This window comes from Balaenoptera borealis (genome assembly GCF_965194805.1).
Source record: "Balaenoptera borealis genome assembly, chromosome: 19".
In the NCBI taxonomy this organism is placed as follows: Eukaryota; Metazoa; Chordata; class Mammalia; order Artiodactyla; family Balaenopteridae; genus Balaenoptera; species Balaenoptera borealis.
In genome coordinates this window covers 47831163-47844410 of record NC_138878.1, presented here as the reverse complement: position 1 = coordinate 47844410, position 13248 = coordinate 47831163, and the positions used below count along the sequence as shown (strand labels likewise).

Genomic DNA, 13248 nt, shown 5'->3' with positions numbered 1-13248 from the left:
CTTTTCTGGAAAGCAACTGTACATTTACACAACACTGGCCGCCTTTTACATTGCAGAGGGGTGGGTGAGAGCAGTGGGGTTTAGGAAATTATAGCACCTATGCTGTTACCAGTGTGGCACTTTCAGATACCCAGAAGAACAGAAGCCATATTACACGGAAGACCAGAGATTCCCTCAGTGGGAACCCAGGTAATAAAAGGACCACGTCATGCACTTTGGAGTATCTTCTCATCCTTGCGGCCACCCGTGGCTCTGGAGCTAGACTATGGGGTTCAAATCCCAGCTCTACCTGTCTCAGGCTGTGAGGCCTTGGGCAAACGAGTGCTCTGAGTACGAGTGACCTTGTGGTCACACCCGAGGGCTGTCACTGGGTCAGGCTGCCCTGTCTGAGGTGGTGCTGGGACTTGAGCTCCCAATCACAGGCAGTGATGGCTAGACTGGGGAGAGCACCCAAGGAGACTCAGACCCTCCTGGTAAGTGAGGGACACCATGCACAGACGGAAGCGGGGTCGAGCCGCCGGGCACGTCCGTGGGAGACCCTGGGCGCGCTCGGCCTTCAGGAGGTGCAGAGGCACCGCTAGGTCTTCTTGCTCTCCTCCAATAATGTGAAGTCAGTGTTTACGCTCTCCCCTCCACTGTGGTGTTTCTCGTCCAGTGTGGAGTCTGAGCGCAAAATGCTGACACAGTGAAGCCTCTGGCATTGCTGCGTCTCTTGGTGCGGAAGAAAAAGCACATGAATTTGCTGCCAGTTTGTCGCCAGGAATGCTTCTGCCCTCACCCTGTTGGTCAGCAAACACTTGCTTCTCAAAAGAAAGGGGCGATAGGGCCATCTGAGCCATGTAGCTTTCCTGGTAGCAGACCCTGGAAGTCTGGTCCCCACCCCGTCCTCATTCGGCCAGTCTGTACTCAGGCCCTGCACAGAAGGGCCCGTCTACTGGCCCACAGGCACACTGCCCAGAGGGCTAGGGTCAGACTGCAGAGCCTGCAGAGCCACGGCTTCCAGCAGCAAAAATGGGACTAAGACGTCAACCAAGGTGCCACTGCTGGGGACTCAGGCTTTCCTAGTAGGTTAGGCCTTGGGAAGAGCTCCAGTCTTATTTTCCCTTCAGCCCACCTTCCTTTGGAGTCTAACAGACTCAGGAATTGAGAACACTCTTGTGTGCTTAAGCTCCTTATACTGGAACAAGCTTCAATAAGCACACCTAGGCCCGGCATTCTGCCGTTGTGGTCCACCTCAGTTTGAACTCCTGAATGGGCCCTAAGTCACTGAGCAACTTCACCACTCATTCCTCTTCAACTTTCTTGAAGCAGCAAAGTAAACCTCAGGTCAAAGAGTTCGACAGCAGGCATGATTTAAAGTGATGTATCAAAGAAGCAGGGCACCACTGAACTAGTGAGACACGGTGCCTGATGACAGAGCAAAAGTAAAGGCACGAGCCAGGCACAGCTCGGGCTTCCCCTTCCCTTCCATCCTGGCGGTGCTGCAGGAATCACTCCTGTAGCCTGTTCATGCCCACATGCATATTTTATTATCACATAAACAACTCATTCATCATAGAACATTCTGAAAACACTGAAAAGTATGAAAAAGAAAAACCAAATAAACTCACTATTCAAGTCAACCTGTGTTAATTCTGGTGTTTTCTGCCAATCTTTTCTGTCCATGGGAGTAATACAAAAACAAGAGCATCTATAAAGACACATCCCTGTGGTCTCTGACTTCTGTGCTCAGTGCAGTGTGCTTCTTCCCAGATGATTAAACGTCCTTAACTCTGATTTAGACCGGCTGGAGGTGGTCTCTAACCAGAACTGGCCCGACCATCTCTTCCCTGAAAGGTGGGTAATTCAGGTTGTTTCCAGTTTTTCGCTGTCATAAACGATTCCCTTAGGCAGGAAGAGCTCACAGGTCAATTGTTCCCTTTGCTTTGAACTTCTTCGCAGAACGCTCGCTTGACCGCAGCTGGAATTTGCTCCCATAAATGTAGGAAATAAAGCCATCGATCTCCACAGTGAACACACAGTTTAGCTTGGGGATAACTAAAAAAAAGCAGGAGAAAAAGGATGAGGGAAAAAATCCTGGCAGTAAGTTCACTTTTGTGGAGACTATTATTCCCAAGATGTTTGTATTAGAAAATACAACAAGCTAATAGGAAAAGATAATAAGAAATGGAGGAACCCACAAAGGTAACAGCACCAGGATTAAAGGGGATTATTCTGCCAAAAGGCCAATTTATTCACATTTCAAATATAACTCAACACCTAGTTTTCCGGGTCAAAGGCTATGAACCAAACTCTCAAAACCAGAAACCCCCAGAAAAACTGCCAGAAACAGGTCTTGCCACATAACTTTCAGATGGACTCATGGCTTTATGCTTACTGGGGAAACCTGTACACCACTTTCTGAGGTTTAAAATGAGAGCAGAAGAATATAGAGGGGAATGGAACAAAGCAACAAGAAAACCAAGCTTCAAAAAATTAAAGGAACAAAAACCTCCCGCTGTGGTTTTGAAATCTCTGGATTCATGGGCAAGGAGGGGGTGTGGAAATCCTGACAGACTGGCCGCTAGTCTCTGCCAGAGCAGTGAGCTCTAGCACACCAGGCGGATGAGCTTGCACTTGCTTCCCTGGAACCCAGAGAATCACCACCAAGGGCGCTGGCTCTGGGAACTCCAGGGGCAGGCGCTACCTTAGCTTCGTCCCTGCTATCTGTCTAGCTGCAATCCTCTGGGAGGCAGCAGCCTTTGGGCAGGTGGAGGGTCCCAGTCCTGGAAACAGACCCAGGTGTCTGGAGGCACAGCCAAGCAGCCCTTCCTTCCCTTGATCACATCCGGCCAAGGCTGCTGGCTGGGCTCATGAGGACCTCAGGGAGAGCCCTGGGTGCTGGGATGGTCTCTGCAGGCTTGGAATGTAAGGTCAGCAGGTACCTGCAATCTGTGCTGACTTGAAAGGCCAAACTGAGCTTTAGAGCCATGAGGAAAGGGCCGACAAATCGGCTGGGGAGGCCACAGCCCACGGCCATCCAGTTACGTACCTTTCAGGCGATCTTCTTTAGTGATAATTTTGAACATGTGCTTTGTTTCCTGTAGAAGGATTCCTGTAACGCCCACATAGGAGGGGCATTTGGATTTTGTAACTGCAAAGGAAAAGGGTGGTTCAGGGCTCAGGCCTCTGTGGTGTTAGGGGAGCCACAGGCAGCCAGGCCTGCGGGGGCTGTGGGTTCTGGTCCCAACCTTGAGCCAGCAGAGGAAGAAAGACCACCCACAGGGGCAGGGTGAGGTGGAGGCTCCTTGGCTGGGCAGCGACCAAGTGGGATGAGAACCTAGGCTTCCCAATCCCTTGGCGGTGGCTTTACAGCCTCTGTGCTCTGATATGGTGTCCTCTGGAAGGCCTGCTGCCACAGGGGTCCTGGGCAGGATTCTGGAGCCAAGAGGTCACACGTGTATCTAGCACCACCAAGGCCCACAGTCGGGTTGCTCTGGCAGGGCCAAGCCTCACTTACAGGACCTGAATGAACGCCTGTTCATCATGGTCTTCCCAGAACCTCCTGAATTCTGGACAGAATGGGAGCCCACTATAGGCGACCCAGCAGTGAGCTGCCACCACAGGCAGCAGGCCTCTCACCTCCCCCAACCCATCCCCCAGTGTAGTCAATACACATTCACTGAACGCCTCCTATGTGTCTGGCACTGTCCTAGGTAGGTGCTGGGCACAGTAGTAAGTCCTGCTCTCACGAAGCTGCTGTTCTAATAGGGGGAGGGGTAATGTGTACCAAACCAGACAACTGTATTTTCTGATAGTGATGAGTGCTATGAAAAAAACAAGGGCAGGGTAATGGGGTGTGGGGTCATCTTTAGCTATGGTAGACCCCTGGGAAGTGACATCTGAGTAGGGACCTGAATAATGAGAAAGAATCAGTCCCTGAGCACACAGAACTCTCTGGGTAGAGGGAAGAAGCAAATGCTAAGACCCTGTGGCAGGGGCAGGCCTGGTGAGAAGCAGAAAGCAGGCCAGTATGGTTAGACCTGTGCCCAAGGAGTTTGGACAGGCTGTTTAGACCACAGTAAGGAGGCAGAAGGGACACAACTTGATTTCTGTTGTAGAATCTTCACTCTGGCTGCCTGGTCAGGGGAGGAGCAGTGTGTCAGCAGGGAGAGGGTTAGGCAGCTTTGCAGTAATCCAGGGGAGACGGTGGTGGCTTAGATTTGGGTGTTAGGACGTGCTAATGGATTGGAGGTAGGCAATTAGGAAAGAAGAAATGTGGATACCTCCTAGGTTTTTGGCTTGAACAACCAGGGTAAATAGTGGCACTGTATTAGTGGCACTCAGTAGTACTCAGTGGTATTACTATAGGTGATTCTCAGGGGCAACTTAGATGATGAAGGCCAGGGGAGGGGCTGATCTGAGGAGAGGCCCAGAGTTCTGTTTTGGATAAGTATAGTTTACAATGTCTACTGCACGTCTGGGTGGCTATGTCCAGTAGACAGTTGAATTCAAGGAGTTCAAGGGTAAGGTCTGTGCTGGAGATGACAACTTGGGAACTGTTGGTCCATAGCCGACATTTAAAACCATGGGGCTGTTCAAGATACCAGGTTGTGGGTGAGTGCCAGCAGCTGCTGTGTCCTTTGGGATACCAGCAGGGGTCTTCTGTGTGGAGAAGGTACACAGAGGCCATTTAGAGTATCCAACAAGTGGCCAGAATTGGCTAAGACAGCCATAGTCATCATCCATCCTAAGTGCTGGCGATGTAGGGATATCCACATAGCAAGGAATTGTCACTGAATGATGGCTTGGGCATCCAGATGATGTGCTCTTAGGCAAATTACCTGAAACAATAGCGCCGTGAAGATCTGCCTTTAAAAGCTTGGCCTGAATCATCTGTGGCTGCCTACGAGGTAAACAAAAGCCCATAATGTATACCATGATAATGAATTCTGAAAGAAGTAAACAGGTCTACAAACTTCTGCAGCCAGGCAGTGCTGATAGCAGGCTCCGAAAGCTGCATTTACAGTGATCCTAAGACTTGGGCTCTGCCTCAAAGGGCAAGGCTTCAGAATTGTAACTCACATGTCTGGTTTGAGACCATTGCACAGATCCCGGATGTACTGTTTCCAGAGTTCATGTAGAGGGAGAAAAAGACTGTATCTGTGGCAAAGTCAGATAGAGGTAAAACGTTAGGCAATGTGAGCTTGGGATTATAACATCCAAAGAGCACAGAGCTTGGCTTGATGCCAAGGACCATGACCTGGATCACTGGGGCCTGGGTGCAAATTCTAGTTCTACTCCCGATAACTGCACTAAAATCCAGTACTTTCACCTCTCAAACCTTAGTTTCCTCACTGGTAGAACCCTCTCAAAGCTAAGTTTTTGCTAATGAGAAGAGGAAGGCGTTGCCTTCCTTTGCCCCTTCATCCTTCCTGCTGGTTAGATGCAGGCATGACAGCTGGAGCTCAAGCAGACATCTTCGACCACGAAGTAACACCTACAAATGGTGGAGCAGCAAGGACACACCCAGGGCTACACTCCTGGTTGTCTGATGGCTGTGGAACTGCCTACCACACCAGCCCAGGATGGTGTTCATCTAGACTTCTTTTCACAAGAGAAATAAACTTCCATCTTATTTAAGCCACTGCTATTTTGAGGTTTTCTGTTACAGGAAGCTGAACCCAGTAAGCCCTCAGTAAGCAGGAGTTGCTGGTTGTCATAAGTCCCCGTGCAAGGTGACAGGGTCTGTCTGGAGCATGAGTGAGAAGTGGCGGGGTGAAGGAGAGGGAGCAGGTGAGACGACCCCAAACGGGCCTTCCTGGCACTTCACGGGGAGTCCATTTAACAAAGCTACTGGTTAGAGAAATGAGAACCTCAGGCTCAAACCCAAAGTGGACTCTCTTGGTGGGGACATGGGCGAGGCACACCAGGGGCAGGCAGCAGTCCCTTCCTCCTCCCAAAGCCCAGCTGACTTTGTGAGAGGGGCCATGAACAAAGTGACAGACTCTGTCTTGTGGGATGTGGGAGGCTATCTGGTTACAGATCTTGGAGCAAAAGCATAGGAACAGTCCTAAGACATGCAAATGCAGAACCGCGGCCAAGGAGGGATGGAGTGTCAGCTGGAGGGAGAAACATGTTCTCCCACAGAGAGTGACGTGTCTCCTTCAGAAACTTCTGAAACATGTGGGCAGCACGTTCTTTGGCAATAAGACCCCAATGGGTGATTCTGTCTAGTGCTATTAGAAGCTACAAAGAGATATATGTTAAGAAATATCAGTTCCTCTTTTTCTAAGAAAACTGAAAGACAAATAGTCTGTTGCCCATGGCTTATGGCACTGGTCTTATTAGTTAAGGACAGGACAGAAGCCAAGCAGAAAAGCCAAACCCAAACAGTCCGAATTGGTAAGGGAAGCCTGCCCCCTTGTGGCAGAAGTGGGAGAGGCTCTCTTAGCTTAAGCAGAGCAGGGGCTACCTAGCTTCCCAAGTCCATACTCAACACAAGGAAGATTAAGTCTCTGGGGTGGAAAGGCAGGAAAGGCTTGCCATACCTCTGTTGCTCTGGATTAATGTCAAAGAGCCGCAGCTCCCTCCTCTGCTTGGCAGAGAGGCCTTTAGATTTCTTTTTCTTTTCCTTCTGCTTCCGGTGAGTGAAGTACTCCAGAACAACGGCCTTGCGTTGCAGGTGGTCCTCCTGGGCTTGTTGGCTCATGCGGGGCATACTCCGCTTCAGGAAGGCCCTCACAAAGGCCTCGGCCCGCTGGGTTCCTGGGTGCTGCATGAGAACAAGATGATGTGGTGCTCACAGCTCTGGTTGGGGCTACCCAGACCCCCAGGCCCTCCCCAACACCGCTGCAACAGCAGATGGGCCGCCTTCACTGACCCACCTATCTACCCACTGAGGCTCACACAGCCTCTCATCTGCTGCGTGTTCGCTACCCCCAGCTGGCCAGATGTGAAAGTCACATTCAAATGCCAATTCCTAACTGCCACACAAAACAGCCACGTCAAACTCCAATCTCCTACCCTGCTCTCTGAGGTTATTCTGAGAATAAAAACAAAACAAAACAAAAAACAACAACGAAAAAATTAAACCAAAACAAACAAAAAAAAACATTACCTTTGGAATAAAAGACTTCTCTCATCCTTGAGAAATGTATGACAACGGTATTTAAACTGTCATGATCAGATGAAGGCAAGCTCAGAGTAGAGCCAGGCTATGGCCTTGAAGGAAATGACCCCAACACTAGGAAAAATGGCATAACCAAGCACTCCAGGGTGGGCCCAGCCGCAGCAGGTAGGGATTTTGACATTGTGGCCATATCGTAATACTCTTTACTTGAGCTTCCAGCCTGTGGATGCAGCATGGCTATTTTCCTGGTCTGCTCTGGCATCACTTGAGGAAATAAACTGTCAGCATACCTTAGCCCCATGTGTTCACTCTTTTCCACATACAGCAGAGCATCACATGACTGTGACTGAGCACCTGCACTTACAGAGGACTTCTGGGCAAAGTAACTATCATAAATTGTGTGTAATTCTTGAAAGAACAAGCATCACTGTTTCTCAAGTTGGAGTTCCACCAGTCTATTCCTCATTCGGATGCTTTGCCCTCATGTTTGCCACAGCCCTGGGGAGCACAGTCTACTGAGGTCCTCCCTCTTGACGGCGCCATTTCCTGGACCTTTGTTGCACTAACTGGGCTGCAAACACCTTGCGGCTAATGTGTCAATAGTAATCAAGCTCTCATTTCACGGGCAGAAGCAGGCACGTGGATGGGTGGGAGGTGGGGATAAGGATGTGATACACACGCTCTTCATGGTATCCCATGGTAAGGAGGGCAGTCAGCTTCAGCTTTGTACTTTTAGAAAGTAAAAATTCATTATTATCAGTATTATTACTATAAGAGGACATTTGATTCTTTAAATACCTAAGTGGCCCATCTTTCATGGAGAAGGCAAATTAAGGTGTATCAGTCTTTCAAAATCTTGATTTCAAAAGCAACTCCCTCATTATGAGTCACCAGTGAAGCTTCTGCCAAACTGACAAAGAATGTTTGTAGCACTCAGACATGATCCATCAATTACACTTATGAAATGTGATCTGACTGCCCTCTTCAGGAGTGAAAGGGGCACAGGAAGAAGGTCAAATGACAGTGCTTGCCACGGCAGGTGTCAGGTGAGCATAGCCTAGTGTCCCCTACACAGTGGGAGATGACACAGATCAAGAAATCCCAGTTAACCAAACTTGACTCTGGTATAATGGGAAAGGAGGCCAGCAGAACAACAAACCTTGATTAAGCCTAACATGTCTGCTGGAAATGTGAGGAGTGAAATGTGGGAAAGGACATCTAAAACAGCAATAACGGTTAAGAAGCCACTGAGCCATCTTTGTCGTCACCTCTGTTGCTCCCAGACCTCCTGCCAAGCACTGTACCTGAATGTCGAACTCCTTTGCCTCTTTCTGAGAAAAGGCATGGTAGATCACACCTGGGGGATTTAAAAAAGACAAACACGAAATGATCAACTCTGTTGGCTATGGCTATAAGACCTAAGACTTTTATAACTATGAAAATAACTATGCTTATTCAGAGACAGAAGATGGGGGTAATACAATGAGCACAGCTTCAAAGCTTTCTTGGATGCCTCTTGCCCTACCCTCCAGCCACATCTGTGCTAGAAGTTCCAATGGTGTGCTTTAAAATAGTGCTTCTCAAACATGAATGTGTGTCAGAATCTCTGGGAACTTATTAAAATGTAGATTCTTGGGCCCCACTCTCAGATCCTGCATTTCTAACAAGTTCTCAGATGCTACTGAAGCTCAGCAGATGATACTTAGAGCTGCCCTGGTTTAAAATACCACAGGTTAGGAGCCTAAGCAGTTGCTCTAGAAGTCTAATGATGTAACTCATTTAAAAGTTATGTGACAGGGCTTTCCAGGATGAAGATAGTTGGAACTATTACATTTTGTTTACTGTTAGATGTTTAAAAAAGACTCTCCACATTTTAATATCTACGAAACTGAGATGTATTATACAATTGATGGTGTCCTAAACTGATAAAATACAGATCTTTCTTCAAGCTCAAAATACACATTGCTCAATGTGGTTTTAACCTTTAAAAACTCACACTCCTGTTTCTTAATTTGTCTGAAGGAGAAAACCATGGCACTGGGGACAGAATATGGGTGTGAATGTAATAAGAATGAGACAAAGGCCTGGTTTAAGGGCCAAAAGACTAGAAAATTTGGTTCACGGTCTATAAATTCCATCCCAGCTCTACTGTGCTTCCCTGAGTACATTTGAACCAGCAAACCAAAGTGGTTACAAGTTTTATATAGAGTCTGGTTCTCTCTCGGAAGATAGGGATTAAAACCTGTCTGTAGAGAGCAACTTGCAGGGCTTGGACCCCAGGAATGACTCTGTACCTGTCACAGGTGCCTTGCATTAGACCCAGAAGTCTTTTATTTCCTATAACAATAGACACCTTAACAGTTATTGAGCCCTCATTGCTTGCCATGCCCCTGATTAAAAGCTACATATATTTTATCTCATTATACTTTCTGAACAATCCTTTAAAGGAGTTATTATTCCTAGTATGCACTGAGAAAACTGAAGTTAAAACATGCTGAGACACTTAACTTGATCACATAGGTAGGGAGTGGCAGAGGTGGAACTCAAAATCCAGTTTTAACGGTGTCATGCCCCTGCCTCTAAATGCCCTGGGTGCTTGCTCCCCTCCTTGGCACACCTCTGCTCAACTCTCAAAGCTTTGGGCTAGTGGCATCAATCCCCAGCACGCTCCCTGCGCTTTACACCAGACAAGGGTGATTCACAGAATAGCAGGCTGGGCAGGCATCATTATCAGTCCCTTACAAAAGGGGAAACCGGGTTGCAGGGAGGAACAGGGCCTTGACCACGCCAAGAGGGAGATAGTGGCCAAGTCGTACCAAGGCCTTGGGCCGACCTCTAGCACCACTCACTACTACTGAGCAGCCCCCGGAGAGAACCTGCCTCCAGCTCTGACATAGTTCAGAGATTAGGCAGGCCAACCGGGACTCCGGGCCACAGTTACACTTAGGTAAGGCGGGACAATTTCCACAGCAGATCCGTTCGGACTCCGCAGCGACCCTTTTCACCCACCAGTATCTACACCTAGTCTCCGACTCTTTTTTTTTTTTTTTTTAAATTTATTTATTTATTTATTTATGGCTGTGTTGGGTCTTCGTTTCTGTGCGAGGGCTTTCTCTAGTTGTGACAAGCGGGGGCCACTCTTCATCGCGGTGCGCGGGCCTCTCACTATCGTGGCCTCTCTTGTTGCGGAGCACAGGCTCCAGACGCGCAGGCTCAGTAATTGTGGCTCACGGGCCCAGCTACTCTGCGGCATGTGGGATCTTCCCAGACCACGGCTCGAACCCGTGTCCCCTGCATTAGCAGGCAGATTCTCAACCACTGCGCCACCAGGGAAGCCCTAGTCTCCGACTCTTTAACATCCCACCCCTCTCCAATTTCGTGACCCTCAACACGGCTTACTGTTCATTCTCGGACCGCTTCCGGTGCGCTCTGTTGACGTCTTCTCCAGGCGTCGCTCACTCTCTACCTCTCTCTAGTTTCTTCAGCAGCCCTCGACCACCACAGCCTCTCTCGTCAAAGTTTGCGGTGGAGAGATTCCTTGTGCCCGAAGTCGCGCGGTAAGCTAAGCTGACAGACTGACACGCTCCTACCGGAATCAGGAACCACAAGCTCCAAGCTCGAGGATGGCGCTGTCCGTGACGTCACCGACGCGCGCCGACTTAGGGTGGTGCATGCGCCTCGCAGCGGACTCCGCAGCGCGGAGGACTGCTGCGGGTTCTGAAACTGACTCTCCGTGGTGGGGCTCTCTCAGTGTGTGTTTTGTAAGCGAGGGAAGGCCAGAAGCAGTAGGGTTGGAGTTGGGGAGTGTGGAATGCTTGTGAAGGCCTGGAATAGAGAGAGGCGAGTCGACTTGGAGAGGACAGAGGGAGTTTGGGGACCAGGGGAGGGTGGTCATGGGATGGGGAGGGTGGTGGGAATGAGGTCTGTGCGATCCCTAATCGTGCTCTCCACACGTCAGCCGAGGCACTGAAGTTGGGATAGGAGGCTTACGTTCTTGTTTTGTCTCTGCTGCTAGCTAGCTGTGTCATCTCGCTTAAGGCACTTCCCATCTCTGGGCCTCACTTTTCCCGTGTACTGTGTGAGTGGGGTTGGACTTGATAGTCTCTGAAAGTTTTCTTGAGACCCGGCATATTAGTTTCTGTCAGTAAGATAAAAGGCAAGGAATTGATTCTCGTTGCCCTGGGGACGGGTTCAAGAAGTGTGCCTGCAAGGCCTGGTGGAGACCTCTTAGATGAGACCCGATGCTGCACAGAACTGTGCAGCCTTAACTTTTACTGAGTGCTGGGCATAGGCAGGGTGCTGCTCGGGAAAGAAAAGCAATATGGTTTGTATTCTAAGCTAGTGGTTCTCACCTTTCAGTATGGTATAAACTCCTTTTAAAGAAAAAGAAATTTCTCAGGGAACCCTGGGAGTATGTCCACGCATCCTAGTTTGAGAAACATTGACTTAAGTTTCTTAAGTGGTGGTGACCTTGTGCCATTTTGATCTTAAACATAAGACTGCAGGCCCTGAAATTGAGTGACTTGTCTAGCATTTACCTTATATGTATATGACCATCACAATTGAAACACAACATTTAAACCAAAACGTATTGCACTTGCAGATGCCTGAGAATACTTAGGAGTCTATGGAACTAAGTTTGAGAAACTGCTCTTGGGGATCCATACTATGTGAACTACCATATCTGTTTTTTTAAAATAGCAGCAGAAGACAGCAAGAGCCAATTTCAGTGTTATACTCAAGGGGGCCCTTTTGAGCAGGACCTTTGTGATTATGGAGATAAGGGAGAAGGCAGACCTCTGTCTCTGAGAGTTTTTCTAGGGTTGTTAGGACTCTTAACTCCCAATTGACCCCTTCTCGAGTAGTCAAGGCAGCCCTGGATGACTGCTAAGTCTTCCCTAGAATTCCCTGATTGTGGTGGGGTAAGCACTCCCAGAGCTGCAGTTACTCTATAGTTCCCTGATCACTAAGTCTTTTTTAAAAACGAACAAACCACTTTATTGTCCTCAGGAAACAATTGTATATGTATGCAGAGAGATACCTGTCCTTACAGGTATTATTATCATTGTGATTGTCATTTAGGCGGAAATTTGAAAACTACTTGATGTTTGAAAATAGTGGATTAAACAAATGAAGTATGTAGGTTAATTAAATGCATTATAATCACAGGGTAAGCTTCAAAAATTCATATTCCTTGCCATCCCTGGAGATTCTTATTTAGTAGGTGGGTCCCAAAGAATGTTCCCAGGTGACTCCGTTGAGTAATTAAGTTTGGGAACTACAGTATGGTATGTTTATATAACAGATAATGGAATACCATACAGCCATTTAACAAATTACATACAATTTTTGAAAAGTTTGCAAAATATTAACGTATAAAACCAAATAGTATATACACAAAAAGGATTGGAAAAAATATAACAATATACTGAAAGTTTCTGTAGCTGTGTAAGTGAACTTATGAGAGATTCTTTTTTTGGTCTATTTTCTAAATTTCATTCAGTGAAAATAAGACTTTCTTAAATTTCTTTTTCTTTTTTATAGCTATCAGTGATAAACTTTCAAACATGGATACACATGTTTTCCCACTAGCGACCTTGTGAAAGTTCCATGGGAAGTCAAGATTTGTTAGTATCATTGCAGGTGACTTCCCTCTACCCCTGAACAACTTATTGTCAAAAACTTCAAATATACAGAAAAATGGAAAGAGTTCTATAATGAACACCCTTATGTTCTTAGATTATACAATTAACATTTTCCTTTAATTGTACAGGTTTCTTTTGATTGCTGCTTTAAGACATTCAGGCTGTTAGGTTGAGTACTCAAGAAAAGTTGTTTTTTTTTTTTTTAAATATTTATTTATTTATTTTTGGCTGTGTTGGGTCTTTGTTTCTGTGCGAGGGCTTTCTCTAGTTACGGCAAGTGGGGGCTACTCTTCATCGCGGTGCGCGGGCCTCTCACTATCGCGGCCTCTCTTGTTGCGGAGAACAGGCTCCAGACGCGCAGGCTCAGTTATTGTGGCTCACGGGCCTAGTTGCTCCGTGGCATGTGGGATCTTCCCGGACCAGGGCTCGAACCCGTGTGCCCTGCATTGGCAGGCAGATTCTCAACCACTGCGCCACCAGGGAAGCCCCAAG

General features: G+C 47.8%; 1 protein-coding gene across 1 annotated transcript; it reads right to left on the bottom strand.

Moving 5' to 3' along the window:
- Positions 1–1506: 1506 nt before the first annotated feature.
- POP4 (POP4 homolog, ribonuclease P/MRP subunit) lies at positions 1507–10762 on the bottom strand. The gene is made up of 7 exons (XM_082370092.1): positions 10511–10762; positions 8416–8468; positions 6531–6754; positions 5065–5142; positions 4824–4885; positions 3032–3133; positions 1507–2037 (listed from the first exon to the last, which is right to left on the bottom strand). The coding sequence occupies exons 1-7, from the start codon at positions 10515–10517 to the stop codon at positions 1901–1903; spliced, it is 663 nt and encodes a 220-aa protein (XP_082226218.1). The 5' UTR covers positions 10518–10762; the 3' UTR covers positions 1507–1900.
- Positions 10763–13248: the final 2486 nt, after the last annotated feature.

Excerpts from the sequence above, each read along its gene's own strand:
- POP4 (XM_082370092.1), bottom strand. Across the intron at positions 5,143-6,530 it reads ATTAATCCAGAGCAACAGAG|ATACAGTCTTTTTCTCCCTC; the intron begins GTATGGCAAGCC and ends ACTTTGCCACAG. Across the intron at positions 2,038-3,031 it reads TAAAGAAGATCGCCTGAAAG|TTATCCCCAAGCTAAACTGT; the intron begins GTACGTAACTGG and ends GCTTTTTTTTAG.